Source organism: Chiloscyllium punctatum, chromosome 10, assembly GCF_047496795.1.
Source record: "Chiloscyllium punctatum isolate Juve2018m chromosome 10, sChiPun1.3, whole genome shotgun sequence".
In the NCBI taxonomy this organism is placed as follows: Eukaryota; Metazoa; Chordata; class Chondrichthyes; order Orectolobiformes; family Hemiscylliidae; genus Chiloscyllium; species Chiloscyllium punctatum.
Window position 1 is genome coordinate 44,056,783 of NC_092748.1, and position 18,696 is coordinate 44,075,478.

Sequence of the window (18,696 nt, forward strand, 5' to 3'; positions counted from 1 at the left end):
CACTTCTTGTTTTGCAGATTTTTACTTTTTGTTCCACCTGGGAGTTAGGTCCTACATGCAGAATGACAACTAGAACTACATCTCCTATTCCAAGTTCATTCTAGACTTCAGAAAATGTCTTTAAGCTTGGCACTGCGCAGGCAACCCAACCTTCAAATCCTTCATCTCATTGTTGCAGAAAACAGAACCTATGCTCCTGATGAGGCATTTCCCTCCCTCTGCCAGTCACTCCCCCACTTAACTGCTCTTCATCCACTTAGGCAGGTAGGCGCTCATACCTGTTGGATAAAGGAAAGGATGAAGATCCAAGAAAGAAATATTTAGATGTGCACTTGCGTTGTCATGGCATAAAAAGGCTATGGCCCAAGTTCTAGAAAATAGGATTAGAATATCATAAAACCTCTACAGTTTGTCAGTGATGTTTATCCAATCTGTTGGAGTGTTTGAAGGAATTTATATGGGCCATGGATAAAGGGGAACCTGTAGTTGGACTGCATTTAGTGTGCGTGTATGTGCCTATTGAACCCACACAGACCCTCTAAAGACCATCATGCCCACATCCATAACCAGCCCTATCCCTACAGCCCCCATGGCTAATCCACTTATTAACCACATCCTTATGGGCAATCTAGCATGGCCAATCCACCAAATCTATACATCTTTGAGGAAACCCACATGACATAGGGAGAATGCACAAGCTCCACACAGTCAACCAAGGCTGGAATCAAACTCAGGTTCTTGGCCTTGTGAGGTAGCAGCGCTAACCACTGAACCACCACACAGGGACAGTTGCTACATGCACCATTAACAATCTAAATCTGGCAAAAACCTGAATGCATTGCAAGTAATAACATGGCTCTATTTGAAGGTGTTACTTTTACAATATCAGTCCTGTCAAATACTGACTGGTCAATATACCTTAGCTCCTGCTTGACCTGGAAAACCAGGTGTACCGGGTGGTCCAGGAGAGCCCTAAGTTGAAACAAAAAGACAAAGTTTTATATGCATATATCTGAACAAAATAAAAACTTCAGGAAAAAAAGAATGCATCAAATGTTTATATTAAAAGTACATTATAGTAAACAATACTTTTACTCACTTGTGCACCATCTTTACCAGGACTGCCATCATGCCCACGGGTACCCTGAAGAAAAAGGAACTTCATGTTCAGAGTCAGCTTTCTTTGGAATGTATTAAGAATAAGATGGCATTTAAATAAAGTTACAGGAAATAACCAGGTAGAAATTCAAAGAATGAGATGACAAATATTATCAAAATGAAAAATTGAGGTTGCTCAAAATGTTAAAGATCAATATTAAATGCCTGTCCCAGTTTTCAGGTCCATATCAGTCCAATTATTTATTGCTACTATAATTATTACTTAGCATTCCACCAGTAGGTAACAGGATTTCTTTAATTTTCTAATGCAAAATATTGTCAGTGATGTTTATCCAATCTGTTGGAGTGTTTGAAGGAATTTATATGGGCCATGGATAAAGGGGAACCTGTAGTTGGACTGCATTTAGTGTGCGTGTATGTGCCTATATGTGTGAGTACATATATGTGTGCACGTGTGTGCATGTGTGAGAAAGAGAAGGGTGGGTTCATGGAGAAAAGGTTGTTTCATGAATAGGAAACAGATACTAGACATAGATTGGTCATATTAAGATTGGTAGCATTTAAATGAGCATTGTGCTATTAACAATTGTTTACAAATTACAATCAATGTTTTAACTAAAGGAACAGAATATCTGGTTGTCGAGTTTGCTGATAACACAATAATAGGTGGAAAAGTAAATTACAAAGAGGTCATAATGAGGATACAAAAATATAGAGATACGTTAAGTGAGTAGGTAAAGTTCTGAAAAATGGGACTCGATTTGAGAAAATATGAAATTGTTCATTTTGGCAAGAAGAATAAAAAAGGAGACAAGCAGGAGGCTGGAAGAAGACAGGAAACCAGGCGGCATCAGGAGGTGGAGCAGTTAATGTTTCAGGTATAACCCTTATACCCGAAATGTCGACTTCTCCACTTCCTGATGCTGGAAAAGCACAACAGGTCAGGCAGCATCCGAGGAGCAGGAAAATCAAGATTTCGGGCAAAAGCCCTTCCTATCCTTCCTGATGAAGGGCTTTTGTCTGAAACATCGATTTTCCTGCTCCACGGATGCTGCCTGGCCTGCTGTGCTTCTCCAGCAACACTCTAATCTAGACTCTGGTTTCCAGCATCTGCAGTCCTCACTTTTGCCCACTTCCTGATGCTGCCTGGATTGGTGTCTTCTTCCAGCCTCCTGCTTGTTGGATTTGGATTCTAGCATCTGCATTTTTTAAAAATCTCAGAATAGAAAAAGGAATCGTGCATCTAAATTGTGAGAACTTTCTGAGATGCAGGGGAGAATTACTGTATTCTAGGGCATGAGTCAGAAATGGTAACAATGCAGGTGCAGGCAAGAAATTAGGAAAGATAATAGAATGTTATCATATAGAGGGGAATTGTGTGCAAAGTATAGAGGTCATGCTTCAGTTAAACAGGGCACTGATGGTATGACATCTAGAATACTGTGTAGAGTATTGGCCACCTTATTTAAGGAAGGACTGAATTGTATTAGAACATAGAACATTACAGCACAGCACAGGCCCTTCGGCCCTCAATGTTGCGCTGACCTGTCATACCAATCTGAAGCCCATCTAACCTACACTATTCCATGTAGGTCCATACGCTTGTCCAATGATGACTTAAAGCTTCCACATCCTTCTTATAATGCGGTGACCAGAACTGTACACAATACTGTACTCCAAGTGCGGACGCACCAGAGTTTTGTACAACTGCAGCATAATCTCATGGTTCCGGAACTCAATCTCTCTATTAATAAAAGCTAAAACACTGTACGCCTTCTTAACAGCCCTGTCAATCTGGGTGGCACCTTTCAAGGATTTGTGTACATGGACACTGAGATCTCTCTGCTCATCTACACTACGAAGAATCTTACCATTAGCCCAGTACTTTGCATTCCGGTTACTCCGACCAAAGTGAATCTCCTCACACTTGTCCGCATTAAACTCCATTTGCCACCTCTCAGCCCAGCTCTGCAGCTTATCTATGTCTCTCTGTATTAAACTCCACATTAAACTTCATTTGCCACCTCTCAGCCCAGCTCTGCAGCTTAGCTATGTCTCTCTGTAACCTACAACATCCTTTCTCACTATCAATCAACTCCACCGACCTTAGTGTCGTCTGCAAATTTACTAACCCACCCTCCTACGGCCTCATCCAGGTCGTTTATAAAAATGACGAACAGCAGTGGACCCAACACCAACCCTTGCGGTACACCACTAGTAACTGGACTCTAGGATGGACATTTCCCATCAGCAAGCCAATTACTGATCTAAACTGCTATATCTCCCACAATCCCATTCCTCCACATTTTGTAAAAGAGCCTACTGTGGGGAACCTTATTGAATGCCTTGCTGAAATCCATATATACCACATCAACCGGTTTACTCTCATCTACCTGTTTGGTCACCTTCTCAAAGAACTCAATAAGACCTACCCTTCACAAAACCATGCTGACTATCCCTAATCAAATTATTCTTTTCTAGATGATTATAAATCCTATCTCTTATAACCTTTTCCAGCACTTTACCAACAACTGAAGTAAGGCTCACTGGTCTATAATTACCAGGGTTGTCTCTACTCCCCTTCTTGAACAGGGGAACCACATTTGCTATCCTCCAGTCTTCTGGCACTATTCCTGTTGACCATGATGATTTAAAGATCAATACCAAAGGCTCACCAATCTCCTCCCTGTCTTCCCAGAGGATCCTAGGATAAATCCCATCCGGCCCAGGGGACTTATCTATTTTCACACTCTGCAGGATTTCTAATACCTCTTCCTTGTGAACCTCAATCACACCTAGTCTAGTAGGCTGTATCTCAGTAATCTCCTCGACAACATCGCCGTTTTCCAGAGTGAATACTGTTGAAAAATATTCATTTAGTGCTTCCCCTATCTCCTCTAACTCCACACACAACTTCCCACTGCTATCCTTGATTGGCCCGAATCTTACTCTCGTCATTCTTTTATTCCTTAAACATCTATAGAAAGCCTTAGGGTTTACCCTGATCCTATCTGCCAACAACTTCTCATGTCTCCTCCTGGCTCTTCTGCGCTCTCTCTTTAGGTCTTTCCTGGCTATCCTTTCCTCTACATCTCTGGAACTATTTGGGGGCCTATAGAAAACTCCCAACAGGGTGACCTCTCCTTTCCTGTTTCTAACCTCAGCCCATACTATCTCAGTTGATGAGTCCCCAAACATTCTTTCTGCAACTGTAATACTGTCCTTGACCAACAATGCCACACCTCCCCCTCTTTTACCATCTTCTCTGTTCTTACTGAAACATCTAAATCCTGGAACCTGCAACAACCATTCCTGTCCCTGCTCTATCCATGTTTTAGAAATGGCCACAACATTGAAGTCCCAGGTACCAACCCATGCTGCAAGTTCACCCACCTTATTCCGGATGCTCCTGGCATTGAAGTAGACATACTTCAAACCAACTTCTTGCTTGCCGGTGCCATCTTGTATCCCTGAAACTTGATTTTGGACCTCCCTACTCTCAACCTTTTCTATACTCGAACTACAATTTTGGTTCCCATCCCCCTGCTGGATTAGTTTAAACTCACCCCAATAGCCTTAGCAAATTTCCCCCCCAGGATATTGGTACCCCTCTGGTTCAGATGAAGACCATTTTGCTTGTAGAGGCCCCACCTACCCCAGAAAGAGCCCTAATTATCCAAGAATCCAAAACCCTCCCTCCTGCACCACCCCTCTAGCCATGTATTCAACTCCTCTCTCCCTTATCCTTCGCCTCACTAGCACGTGGCACAGGCAACAAACCAGAGACAACTTTGTTCGTCCTAGTTCTAAGCTTCCATCCTAGGTTCCTGAATTTCCACCTTAAATCCCCACCTTTCTTCCTACCTATGTCGTTGGTGCCTATGTGGACCATGACTTGGGGCTGCTCCCCCTTAAGGATCCCAAAAACACGATCAGAGACATCATGAACCCTGGCACCCGCGAGACAACACACCAACCGTGAGTGTCTCTTATCCCCACAGAATCTCCTATCTGTCCCCCGAACTATCGAGTCCCCAAAGACTACTGCTCTGCTCCTCTTCCCCCTTCCCTTCTGAGCCCTGTGCCCCACTGCTTTCCCCTGGTAAGTCATCCCCCCAACAGTATCCAAAACGGTATACTTATTGTTGAGGGGAATGGCCACAGGGGATCCCTGCACTGCCTGCCGGTTCCCTTTCTGTCCCCTGACTGTAACCCATCTGCCTTTTTCTTGTACCTGAGGAGTGACTACCTCCCTGTAACTCCAGTCAATAACCCCCCTGCCTCCTGAATGATCCGAAGTTCATCCAGCTCTAGCTTCAGTTCCCTAACGCGGTTTTCGAGGAGCTGGAGTTGGGTGCACTTCCCGCAGATGTCGTCAGCAGGGACACTAGTGGTGACCCTTACCTCCCACATTCTGCAGAAGGAACATTCAACTGCCCTAACCTCCATTCCCACTATTCTAAATTCCTAAAGTGTCTGTCAAAAAATAAGGAATAAAAAATAAACTCGTTACCTTACTAATCTGGTGCACAGAACCTTTTTTTTGGTTAGAGGAGGAGGATGGGTGGGAGACACTAACCGAGTAGTGTTTCGGGTAATGCAACTGCACAAATATTGAAAGTAGTTCAGAGAAAGTTTGCTGGACATGTATCTCAGTAGGACTTAGTAGGTTGTCCTACAAAGAAAAATCAGAGGAGCTAGGCTTGTAGCTGCTTTGTTAAAACATATAAGATCCTGAAGAATCTTGACAGGTTGAATGTAGAGATAATATTTACTCTTGTTAAGGTAAGGTGGTGGAATGTTATCTGGGCAGGCAGGAATGTGGATACAAGGTTAAAATAAAATCAGCCACTATCCTTTTGAATGACAGCAGGTCAGACTGAAAGAGCTAAATGGTGTATTCCTGCTCCTGGTTTATTTGTTCATACAATATTGTCTGGGACAAAATAATGATGTCTGAGGGGAAACCCTTTTTACTCAATTGTAATGGATAACTATACTTACTGTTGCTCCAGGAGAGCCATTGCGCCCTCTCTCACCAGGCAGACCACGAGGACCCTGAGATATGTGATGAACAAAAACAGTAACTTTACTGCAAAAAATGACAAGCCATTTCAGCTTGTTGCTTCTGAAACATACATTTGCAACTATGAAAATCAACCACATCTGTACATGCAGAGTTAGCTGGTCACCTGTGGATGAAACAAAAGGAACAACTTGAAATTTGTTAAGTGAAAAGAAGTGTCGGTTTTATATTTTTACATGCCTCTGAGGTAACTGTAAGGACTGACTCTCTAATTGGACACCTTGCTGAGGAACTGCTCTCAGATCCGCAGTTTAGGAGAGTTTATGCATGTAGCACTGGTATTTTTGTATTTTTAAATTAGTGGCTAGAATATTGAAGCACCCACTCTTGAATCTGGGCTCCTTTCAAGAGCCCCTTCTCCTAGGACCACCCAATAAGGGAATTATCTTTATTAACAGCGGAATTATAATGCCTTTAACATGGTAGTTCTTGCAATACTTTGGAAGAATCAGTCTAGATGAACACTGACAATATTAGCTATTTATGAAAATAAGACTAATTGTGTGGCATTAACAGTTATCATCATCTACCTAATTGGGCAAATAAACTTTTGGTCTGAATGCTTACTCAAATTACTATATCGTTTTAATGTACCAATTTATTCAGACATGTTACGATACACATCTGGAGCAGATGGGATAAGACTTTTTGGTTCAGGATTGGTGACATTAACAATGAACCACAAGACTCTGGGAGCCGTAGTCAAACAGACATGACATCATCCACACTATACAGCTCCAATAAATCCCTTCATTAATTAAGCATTTGTTCCATTACCCATGATCAGCTCCTGAAATACATTTTCACTCTCTACACTTGTAAAGTGGAAGGTGCATGAAGGCTTGTTCTTTAACATTGTCTCTATGTTTGGACTAGGTAAACATGCAATGTGTAAGTCAGGCTAGTTCGATACTTTTAATATTTATTTAATCAGGACTGATCCTCTACCTGTAAATGGTTGTGCAATGCATAATATTTGGTAGTGCAGTACTCCAATTTTAATGATAAACATAATGTAGGTATATTCTGTATTCTCTAGTTATAACAAAGGAAGAAAAGGATTTAAAGGTGCACAGCACAAATATGTACTTCACCTTGGACATACCTGTTGATCTGTCTACGTACAGACCAAGATCAACATGTTCTAGGGGGAACCTGCCATTGGAGAGAAACTTCAGATGGTCACAGTTAAGAAAGATCAAACTGTGCCAATACTCAGACCCTGTCTGCCCATCAGAATGAATCATTTTGTAAATCTGATTACCATTGGACCAGGTAAGCCATTGCCTCCAGGAGAACCAGCTTCACCCTGTTTAGAATCAGATACAAAGCATTAGAAATAACAGTCAAGACATCCAGTTCAGATGGTTTTGGTTACAACTGTTTGAAAACAAAAACATAAGACTCTAATTACCATTAATATTAAAATATTGAACTAAAATATTTATTAATACTCATATTAATACATAAATTAAAATATACACAGATAATTGAATATTCAGTTGCATTGCTAGAATCTCCAGGGCTATAGGCCCAAGATTTAGAAAATGGGATTAGTGCAGTCACGTATTTGTTAACTGGCAAGGTCACTATGGGATGAATGGTCTCCTTGTGTGCTGTAAACATCTATGAGTCTATCGACAATACCTTCGTTCCTGGAAGACCAGGTTTACCATTAGCACCATCAAGTCCATTGAAACCCTGTCAAAGATACAGATAAGACAAAATAACATGTGTAACATTGTTCCTCCTAGTGCTTTAGAATATTGTGAATAATTAATTAATATTAATAGTCTCCTATAAAAAGAAGGGAATTAAAAGACAAAGTAACACCAGAAGTTTCTAAACAACAGATCACCAACTCAACTAGAAATGACAGGTGTTATATCTGTGGTCATAAACTGTCCTCACCCCTTTCCCTTTTCCAGTGACTGTTGCAAGGTAATGATTGAGGCCCTACTGACATAGCTGTGGAGACACACAATCAACTCTGGCAGCATAATGAAAACCGTGGATGCAATGTTTAGTTTTCTTGCGTTAATTCACATGTGGGATGCGGGTGTTGCTTGCTGAGTTGGCATCTATTGCCCATCTCAAGTTGCCCTTGAGAAGGTGGTGGTGAACTGGCTTCGTGAAAATGTGCAGTTCCCATGCTGTAGGTAGACTCACCATGCCCTTAGGGAGGGGATTCCAGGATTTTGTCCCAATGACAAAGAAAGAATGGGTGGGGAGTAGCATGGAGGGGAACTCGCAGATGGTGGCATTCCCAAGCATTTGTGGTTTTGTCCTTCTAGATGGAAATGACTGTGGAGTTAAAAGGTGCTTTTGAAGAAACTGTGGTGAATTCCTGCAGTGCATCTTGTAGATGGCACAGACTTGCTAAGCATTGGTTACCAAAGGAGTAAATTTTGTGGATGTTGTGCCACTCAAGCCAATTGCTTTGCCCTGGATGGTGCTTTGCAAGTGTAGTTGGAACTGCACTCCACAAAGATGGAGAATATTCCATCACACTCTTGACTTGTGCTTTGTAGATGGACGAAGGCCTTTGGGGAGTCAGAGGCTGAGTTACATGCCGTAGAGTTCCAGAATCTCACCTGCTCTTGCAGTCACAGTATTTATTTGACTAGTTTCTGGCCAATTCTGGCCAATTTCTGGCCAATGGCAACCCCAGGATGTTGATAGTTGGGTATTTAATTATTGTAATGCCATTGAATGTCAGGGGACAATGCTTAGATTGTCTCTTATTGGAAATGACTATTGCCTAGCAATTGTGTGGCGTGAACATTATTTGCCACTTTTCAGTCCAAACATTGATATTGTAAAGGTTTCGTTGCATATGGATAAAGATTTTCTCTTTAGCTCCAGAAAATGCAAGTTCATATGGACTGAAGATGTTTGTGTATCAACTTAGAGCAGCAAATAACTAGCAGAGACTGACAATGCCCAGAGCGAGGAAGAAACTGGAGGTCATCAAGTTGAGCTACCAAAAAATAGAGATGCTTCTTTAATAAAAGGTGCACAGTTCCTTGAAAATGGAGTTGCAGGTAGGCAGGGTGGTGGAGGAATGGGTGGGTGAGTGAGTGAGTGTGAAAGTGTGTGGATAGGCAGGAGGCACATTGACTGGTTGATTTACTGTTGTCACAGTTATCGAGATACAGAGTAAAATGTTGGTTTGTGTGCTCTATAGGCAGATCGTACCATACAAAGTGCATCAGGATAGCAGAATAGTGTTACAGCCACAGAGAAGGTGCAGAGAGAGACAGAAAGAGAGAGAGAGAGAGTGAGATCAGAATTAGCATGTGTGAGATTCATTCAAAAATCTGATAACAGTAGGGAAGAAGCTGCTCTTGAATCTGTTTTTGTGTTGAGGACCAAAACATTTATTACATTTTTTGTAGCAATGGGTAGGGAAAGGATAGAAGCTTCACTGAATTTACTGTCACTGAGAAATAAAATTCATAATAAGTTTTTAAGAACTGTTATAATTTTTTATAAAGTGTCTTAAAACAAACTTTCATACTTATATGATGCATTATTATGTGTCAAACTCATGTGAATTTTCATAATTATATACTCAATCTTACCAAGTTGGTTAATTTTCTTTTGCTGGATTCACATTAATATTTAGGTGTTAAAAATGTGGGCACACTGGTAAATATTCTGGGAATACTAAACGGGACAAAAACAGGTACTTACTCTGTGACCTTTCATTCCAGGCATGCCAGGCATACCAGGTCGACCAGGAGAACCCTATGAGGAAGGAAATAGCATTAGGTCTTCAAGTAAAGGCACTTTTCCATTGATAGTGCACCATGGATTACAACACAGCTATCAACACACAACATCATGCCCAAGGTTAGCTCTGTGCTCTTGGCATAACATTTTTCTTCCAGATCCTACCGATGGAGATAGGCATCTTAATTTGCGACCACAATGGCTGGCATATCTCTCATTCCTTGTTAACATCAAATTTGGAGAGCTATCATAGTCTTATGGGAGATGTGACCTGTTACTGCAGACATTTTAATTGATGCTATGAGAATTGAGCGAGTATTGTAGAAGGGCATGTCAGGTGAGCAACAATATCTTTGAATGCCAAGAAGTATCAAGCTAAGACTGAGTTAGGCAACCCGATAACTAACAGATTAGAAAAAAGTTCAGAAGTCTCACAATATCTTGTGAAGGTGGATGTATTTGAGACCCTTTAAACACAATAATGAAATTCTAAATTTGTATAACACTTATCTGACTCAAATTAAACAACTCAGTCAGACTTCTGCTCATTCTATATTTATATAGTCCACTGGTATATTTATTGAAATCCTGGAGCAGTATGAAAGTGATGCAAGCATTGTCCTTATTTTCTACATAAGCTTTACTTACTGGAAGGCCGGGTAGTCCACGTTCACCAATTCTTCCTTGTTTGCCAGGCTCACCCTAACAATAAACATTGTAAATCAGTAGCTCCAAAAACATCTAATAAGAAGGCAATAGTGAAAGGATGTGATAGCAATGTAAAAAGAGGTTGCTCAATTCCCTATTTGCAATCGGGAACTGGTTTGACTTCTATGCTGATGAGAGGAACATGCAGTTATTCGACTCCTGAGGACCATTCATTAACATCAAATGGATATACTGAACCATTGAATAAGAGGGTTATCTCTTGGGTTGCTTTTATTCTTATCCTCAAAAGCTACAAATAAATGTCACATAAAAAGTAATAGAACTGTTGTTGTATGGCTGAAATTGAAAGATTTTAAAGTTTTGTGTTACAATTCAGCCAGCATTCAACAACACTAATAGCAGCTTATTGTAAACCATCACATGTTGCAAACAAACCATGATGACATGTAAAAAGTGTAAATCCAAATAGAAATGAGTTGCCTGGGAAATCAGACTGCTGTGTATTCAAAATCTGTAATTAGGAAATCTTAATAATAAAGGACTTGTTCCTATCCTCTCAGTTTTTCACTATCCTTTGCAGGCGAATAATTTTGCAGTTTGAAGTCAGTCAAAGTATGGCTAGTTTATTCACTGTTAAGTCAATAAGTGTGAAGAAAGTTGTTAGCCTATATTTAAAAAAACAGGTTATTTTGCTCCCACAAAGTTGGAGAGATGGTGGGATATATGTGAGACTCGATCCAGTTCAATGGTCAGATCTTTCATATTCTATCAGCAAATTGCACCAACCTTACCCTTGCACCATTCTCTATTTGAGAATCATAGAAACCCGACAATACAGATAGAGGCCAGTCAGCCCATCGAGTATGTACCAACGCTCTGAAGAGAACGCCACCCAATACTTACATTTGCCACAGTAAAACCACCTGCACATCCCTCGACATATGGGGAAATTTAGCATGGCCAATTCACCTAACATGCAGATTTCTGGACTGTGGGAGTAACTCACAGAAACTCACAGACACAGTGAGAATGCATAAACTCCACACAAACAGTCTCGCAAGGTTAGAATCAAAGCTGGCTCCCCGGTGGCATTTTCTTTACTATCAGTTATCATACCCCTTTTTGAGCTTATTTTGTCCATCTCTTACTCTTTTGAACTTATTCCCACTAAATGATAACCACCCAACTTCTCTTCAAATTATTATTGCTAACAGATCAAGCCAGGGAAAAGTTAGAGATATAATAGGCTTTAAAAGAGGAGGACAGGAAACAGGACAAAAGGATAAGATGACAGGAAAGTGAGATGGCTGATAAAAGGTCTCGTGGTTTAAGGTCAAAGTGTGTCATAATGGAATAAGTAATGAAACAAAAACGATGTTCTGAAGAAGTATGAATGACAGATGATGAAGTTGCCATTTGAAACTAAATAAAGGGACAAGAGGAAAACTAACATACTCTGGGAAGGAGGAAAACTAGTCGGAGTGGAAACATATGCTATGGTATCCAGTAGTCAGGGCTGAAGGTTCTGTGAGCTACAGTTGATGTGGAAGGAAGACATATCAGGAGCTCTATATAGCAGGTGGTAATGTTGGACCACATGAAAAGGAAATACAGCAACTGGGAGAGTAGAAGAGTACTTACAGTAAGTGGATTCTGGAGAAGCCTAGTCAAGATAGCAGTGGGAGTCAGTGGCTTATACTGAAAATAGTCAATAGCCTAACCCCAGAAATAGGGATAGAAATGTCAAGAAAAAGCAGGGAGAAGTTAGAGATGATCAGATGCAAGTAAAGATGGGTGGAACTCAAAAGCAAAGTTGAAGAAGGTTCCAGCCCTGGATTATTTCTGTTTCTCTCTCCCAAGATTCTGCCAGACTATTTGTATATTTCCAGCATTTTGCATTTCACATTTTACAACATTATTTCTCTTTTGTATGGTTAATAGTCCCCTCTTTATGAGTGCTCTATCTCTGCCTTATTTAATCAGATCCTCAAAGGAAACTACCCCCTTCCCCACTATGTTTGCAAACTGCAATCTGATCTCCAACCTGATTTTCTTCTTCAAAGTTCTTGAATGTATTGAGTTTCCACCACTGACCGTCCCATTTCAAACCTGTTCCAATCTTTGCTGAAACTTCATGCTTGAATCCCTCTAATCAGGTTCCAGTCCCTGCCAAGGTTATTAATGTCACAAGTTATACCCTTTGCAACTGTAACATGGAGAAGCAAAGCCTCTTCACCCATCTCCATTTATTATGACACAGAGACACAGCTGAACCAAAATAATTTCTACCTCTGCAGTCACAACACAATAAAACTAAACCATCAAAGGCCCTCAAATTGTCACTCCAATGGTTCCTAAGCAGACTTGTGAATAACCAATCTTTGTGAATGTGAAGACTTTGTAAATAATTAATTTCTAGATGCTGGTTTTGTATCTCAAACACAAGACTTAACAACTGATTAAATACACAATAACTTCAACTGAGAGAGAATTAAACAACACAGTGAGCTGATTAATGTTTGTGCTTCAAACATGAAGCATTTGTTCTCAACCCCATTCTCACAAAAGACAGACAGACACAGACACACCAATAAGGGATAAATAAAAGATAATAACAAAATTGGTCAGATTACTTAGACACCTCTCACAATGTGTTGTTTCACAGGCATAAATGTGGACTCCTTGGTTGTTTTTCTGAAACCTTGATTAGGGACATCTTCTTGCTTCACCCAGGCAAAGGCAGCAATATTTCTGATTCAATGTTTTACTCTTTGGCCTTCCAGAAGCAGGTGTATCAGATTAGGCAGAGAGCTTTCAAATCATCATGCTGTCTCAACAGCAGCCCAGAACCATCTCACAGAAATCACTGTTCAAAAAAACAGTTTTAACTCTGGTTCCATCCCGATATGCTGATCATCTGTTCATGAGGCCTCTATTATCATTCACCAACTGCTGTCTGCTTGGACAAAGGGTCACTTGCAGACATGCAACAATCAGTTCCTGGGTACTGTCCTATTAATAGCCAATGTCTGCTATCTATTTAAACCCAGTGCTCTTCCTGCGGTTGCTGTGTCTGTTAGCGTCTTTTAATCAGGGCTCAGCCTACAGTTACCCTCCAGGTCGGGTTTGACAAATAAAGCTTTCTTGGTCTGTTTTTTACCACAAGTGGTCCCAGCTAACAATTCAAAATTGATAAAGGAATAAAAATAATCAAAAATCTGTGTGGGCTTTAATGCACTCAACTGTCAATTTTGACATGGTTAACCATACCGTTCTCTTCCAATGCCGTGCTACAGTTGTCTCATTTTATTCACTCATATGGATGTAGCTGGCTGGCATTTATTGCCTGTCCCTAGTTGCCTTTGAGAAGGTGGTGGTGAGCTGCTTTCTTGAACTGCTGCAGCTCACATATTGTGGGTTGACCCACAATGCCGTTCGGGCGGACTTACAGGATTTTGACCCAGCGACAGTGAAGGGATGGTGAGTGACTTGGAGGGGAACTTGAAGGTAGTGATGGTTCCATGTATCTGCTGCCCTTGTCCTTCTAGATAGAAGTGGATAAGTTTTGGATGGTAGTCTCCAAGGATCATTGATAAATTTCTGCAGTGCATTTTGTAGACAGTACACACTGCTGCTACTAAGCGTCAATGATGGAGGAGCCAACCAAGTTGGCTGATGTGTCCTGGATGGTGTCAAGCTTCTTCAGTGTTGTTAGAGCTGCACTGATTTTAGAGAAGGCCCACCAGTCAGGGCCTAGCAAGACCCTGACTGACTTGTAAATCAACAAGCATTCCTGTAAAGAGGCATCATGGGACTCAGGAGTTGGTAGTTAAGATTTCAACATCTCAATAAGATTTCACCTAATGGTACAAGCTCTTCTAGAAAGAGCTCTGAAAAGAATTATCGTGCTGTTCCTAACGTCCAGCTTGAATAACATTGTCTGAAAACTTACTACAACCCACTGTTAACCCACTCCTATGTAAGTAGTTACAGAGTAAGGATCAATGGCATCAATTGTGTCATGTTTAGAATTTTATATTTTAATATTTAATAAAAACTTGAATAATTCTTAGGGCTACAGATTACAGACATTTATCAAGTTTATTTTTTACTGGATGGATTCACAAAATACTTTCAATGAAAACCTTAGGAACAACATTGCATAATTTTAACAGGTTTTCCATGAAAATGAAAATAGTTTTGGTCATTTTCAATAGTGCGTACTCTTACTGGTAAGAAAACTGTGGGTTCACTTCCGACATAATTCATCAAATTGTTATCTTAGATGTGAACAAGACATGATATTGTACAGCGGTAGGCTTGACTGCAGTTATCACCATATATTGACTAAATAACTGTAAATATCATCCTATACACATTTTTGTAAATGCTCAACCTAGCAGGAACACAAAACAAACTGAGATAGATCAGTTATTTTACCACTACCTCAATTTGATTGGCCATGCTGCTTTGAGTTCAGATCTGGTTCATCCACAAAAAAACAAAAGTTGCTAGAATGAACTCAAAGTGTTTGGTGAATACCAAGGGAAATAATACTTACGTCTTTTCCAAACGGCCCAGGTGGACCCATTCTGCCAGGTGGGCCTACTGGACCCTGTAATGAAAAGATGTTATTCATATTTTATCAAAGTCAATCAGTGTATTTTTAATTCAAGCACATAAATCTATGTGCTAGGATCGTGTCTTTTCATTTCATGTTGTTTTTTTTAAAACTGGATACTGAAATGAGAAACAGTTCTTCAGAGGAAGGGATTTGAAAAAACGGCTACAGTTTTGAAAGCAAGAAACCTGACTTCCATTCCAAGAATCATGTAAACAACTGCTTGAACAAGCTGTAAGTGCACAAATGCCATCGGCTTGGAACTGAGGGGGTGTACTAAAGCAGCTTTTATTCCTAATAAGTTGATTGGTCTTTGGACTAATGACAAGTTAGTGATAATTGAGACCTTTTTCTTGCCAATAACTATGTGATCAGTTCACAGGTAGCTGAACAGTTTAGAACAAATTATAGAGAGAGAAAGACGTTTTCAGTTCTTCCCCAGCTCAGGAGTGGTGTCCCTGTTCTCTGCAGTCAAAACTCACTCTAAAACTAAAGAAAACCAGTTAACTTACCTGCAACAGTTTTTATATGCTTTGACCTTTAATTGATAATGCAGAGATTTTTCATAAGTGAACCAGACACCTTGTGTCTCTCACCGACCAGTGGAGGCAACTAGAGAAAGATGTCCAGCGGCATGGTGGCACAGTGGTTAGCACTACTGCCTCACAGCGCCAGAGACCCGGGTTCAATTCCCGCCTCAGGCAGCTGTCTTTATGGAGTTTGCACATTCTCCCCATGTCTGCGTGGGTTTCCTCCGGGTGCTCCGGTTCCCTCCGACAGTCCAAAAATATATAGGTTAGGTGAATTGGTCATGCTAAAATTAGGTGAAAGGGTAAATGTAGGGGTATGGGTCTGGGTGGGTTGCTCTTCAGAGAGTCGGTGTGGACTTGTTGGGCCGAAGGGCCTGTTTCCACACTGTAAGTAATCTAATCTAATCATGATTGGAGCAAAACTTGGGCCAGCAGAAAAGCCATAAAGGTCTCTCAATGACAGAACCTGGGAACAATGTCTACTGAACTATCTTTCCAGTTTTTTACTTGTGTCCATTGTCTATCTTTACTCTGTACGTTTCTCTGTCTGTGTATGTAAGGGACAGTGTATAAGGGGATTAGAGCTAATTAGTAACATTGCATGCCAATGCTTTATCTCTATTAGGTGTAGCTTAAGTCTAACTATTTGTAATAAATACTGGTTCTTCTTTAAGGACAGAAACTTGGTCTGTGATTTCTATCAATCTTGGTCAGAATGCAAGGTGAATTGGGAAACTTTGTGTACTTTTTAAAATCTTTAAATTTATGATGATTCCAGCAATAAGGTGATTTGATTTTCCAGAACATTGACCCGATGAATCATAACATATACAATCAAAGGTAGCACATGACACTTTTTTTTAATGCTAGAGATAATTGTCTTTCAACCAAGGTGGTGCTTAATATGGGAGATTGGTATGCAGAAATGTCTGAATGTGTACAGAAACTTCAATGTGTACAGAATGTGAAAAACATCATTCTTATGACCTACCTATTACAATTATACTAATTGAGAATAAATAGGAACTAATTGAGTAACAATTTGGATTTAGAAGCAGTAAAATAATAAGTAATTTTTTTGAACATGGCTTGGTAATAGTCAATGGTGGTGAACAGAGAAGTTCATATTCTGTGGTAACACTTTTGCACTGAGATAATATTTTGTTTTAAAGATAAACACAACAATGGTGAGCATAAAAGTGTTCAATTATTATTGATTGGAATCTTTGGTAGTTAAAAGGACTGATTTGACAAAATGATGATGAAATGGTTGAGATTCTTACTTGCTGGGGTATCATTAGGAAATTACAGTAGTATTCCCCCATAAAATTCTATCCATTTTAATTAACTAGAAAATTGTAAGAAATGCATCTGTAGTATCTCAATATTCTTCCTGGAGTTGAGAGACTAACTGAACATACAATTTTGTCAAGTCAGTCCTTAAGAGCACAATTGAAAAGCATCTCATTTTGATTGTACTTATATACTGGATATATTTCTAATATTTAATAAGGTTAATTTTCCTGTCAACGTGAAGACTGTCAAACAGAATCTCCTTGCTGCTTATGCTGCTGCAATTGCAATGTTGAGGTATTGTTGGACAGGCATTAGAGCTGGACACGTGAAGGATCAGTCTTGGATTCGCTTTTGTTCTCTGCATATGTTGATCATTCGGACTTAGAGGAGATAGTATATTGACTTGGAATTTGCTGCTAATACACAAAGGGTGGGAAGGATCAACTGCAAAAGTTTCAGAAATATACTTACTAATTAATAGCGGCACGTGGTGGACACAAATGAAAAATTTGGTGAGAGTTACCATGGGTTGTATCATCTGAAGAATGCAAAAGTCATGTTGCCAGAGCCAATAGCAAGCGATGGACAATGGGACCCAGAGGAAGGCCTTTTGCGAGTGGTAGCCAATGATAGACTGCCGCTGTCCAATTAAGGATACAGTCACCTCCAAGTAGCTGCAGGTCCCTGTTAGAGTGCTAGCTGGCAGTCAGGCAAACAACTTCCACAACGCCATTGCTTTTGGTTGCCATTCTGAGGCTGCAGCTGCAGTAAAAGGGCTTTGTAATGTTATTGGTCTCCTACTGAAACACACCAATCACATATTGAAGAACGGTAAAAAATGCTTGGGTTTTTTCTGATGGAAATCCGATGATATACATTGTCACAGGACACATTGGTTAAGAAAAAGAAGGAAGCATATGTCAGGTATAGACAGGATAGGTCGAGTGAATCCTTAGAAGAGTATAAAGAGAGTAGGAGTATACTTAAGAGGGAAATCAGGAGGGCAAAAAGGGGATATATAATAACTTTGGCAAATAGAATTAAGGAGAATCCAAAGGGTTTTTGCAAATATATTAAGGACAAAAGGGTAGCTAGGGAGAGAACAGGGCCCCTCAAAGTTCAGCAAGGCGGCCTTTGTGTGGAACCACAGAAAATGGGGGAGATACTAAATGAATATTTTGCATCAGTATTTACTGTGGAAAAGGATATGGAAGATATAGACTGTAGGGAAATAGATGGTGATATCTTGCAAAATGTCCAGATGACAGTGGAGGAAGTGCTGGATGTCTTGAAATGGTTAAAAGTGGATAAATCCCCAGGATCTGGTCAGGTGTACCCGAGAACACTGTGGGAAGCTAGAGAAGTGATTGCTGGGCTTCTTGCTGAGATATTTGTATCATCGATGGTCACAGGTGAGGTGATGGAAGACTGGAGGTTGGCAAACGTGGTGCCACTGTTTAAGAAGGGCAGTAAAGACAAGCCAGGGAACTATAGACCGGTGAGCCTGACCTCGGTGGTGGGCAAGTTGTTGGAGGGAATCCTGAGGGACAGGATGTATATTTATTTGGAAAGGCAAGGACTAATTCGGGATAGTCAACATGGCTTTTTGCGTGGGAAATCATGTCTCACAACCTTGATTA

The 18,696-nt window shown here is 40.4% G+C and overlaps 1 protein-coding gene across 1 annotated transcript in view; it reads right to left on the reverse strand.

The window, feature by feature from the left end:
• Window positions 1-18,696, reverse strand: part of LOC140482086 (uncharacterized) — a 186,418-nt gene that overhangs the window by 100,374 nt on the left and 67,348 nt on the right. Inside the window, exons 8-15 of the mRNA XM_072579024.1 lie at window positions 15,171-15,224; window positions 10,589-10,642; window positions 9,902-9,955; window positions 7,853-7,906; window positions 7,470-7,514; window positions 6,124-6,177; window positions 1,100-1,144; window positions 919-972 (exon numbers count right to left, since the gene is read on the reverse strand). Coding sequence (XP_072435125.1) covers window positions 919-972; window positions 1,100-1,144; window positions 6,124-6,177; window positions 7,470-7,514; window positions 7,853-7,906; window positions 9,902-9,955; window positions 10,589-10,642; window positions 15,171-15,224 — 414 coding nt within the window. The remainder of the gene's footprint in view (window positions 1-918; window positions 973-1,099; window positions 1,145-6,123; window positions 6,178-7,469; window positions 7,515-7,852; window positions 7,907-9,901; window positions 9,956-10,588; window positions 10,643-15,170; window positions 15,225-18,696) is intronic.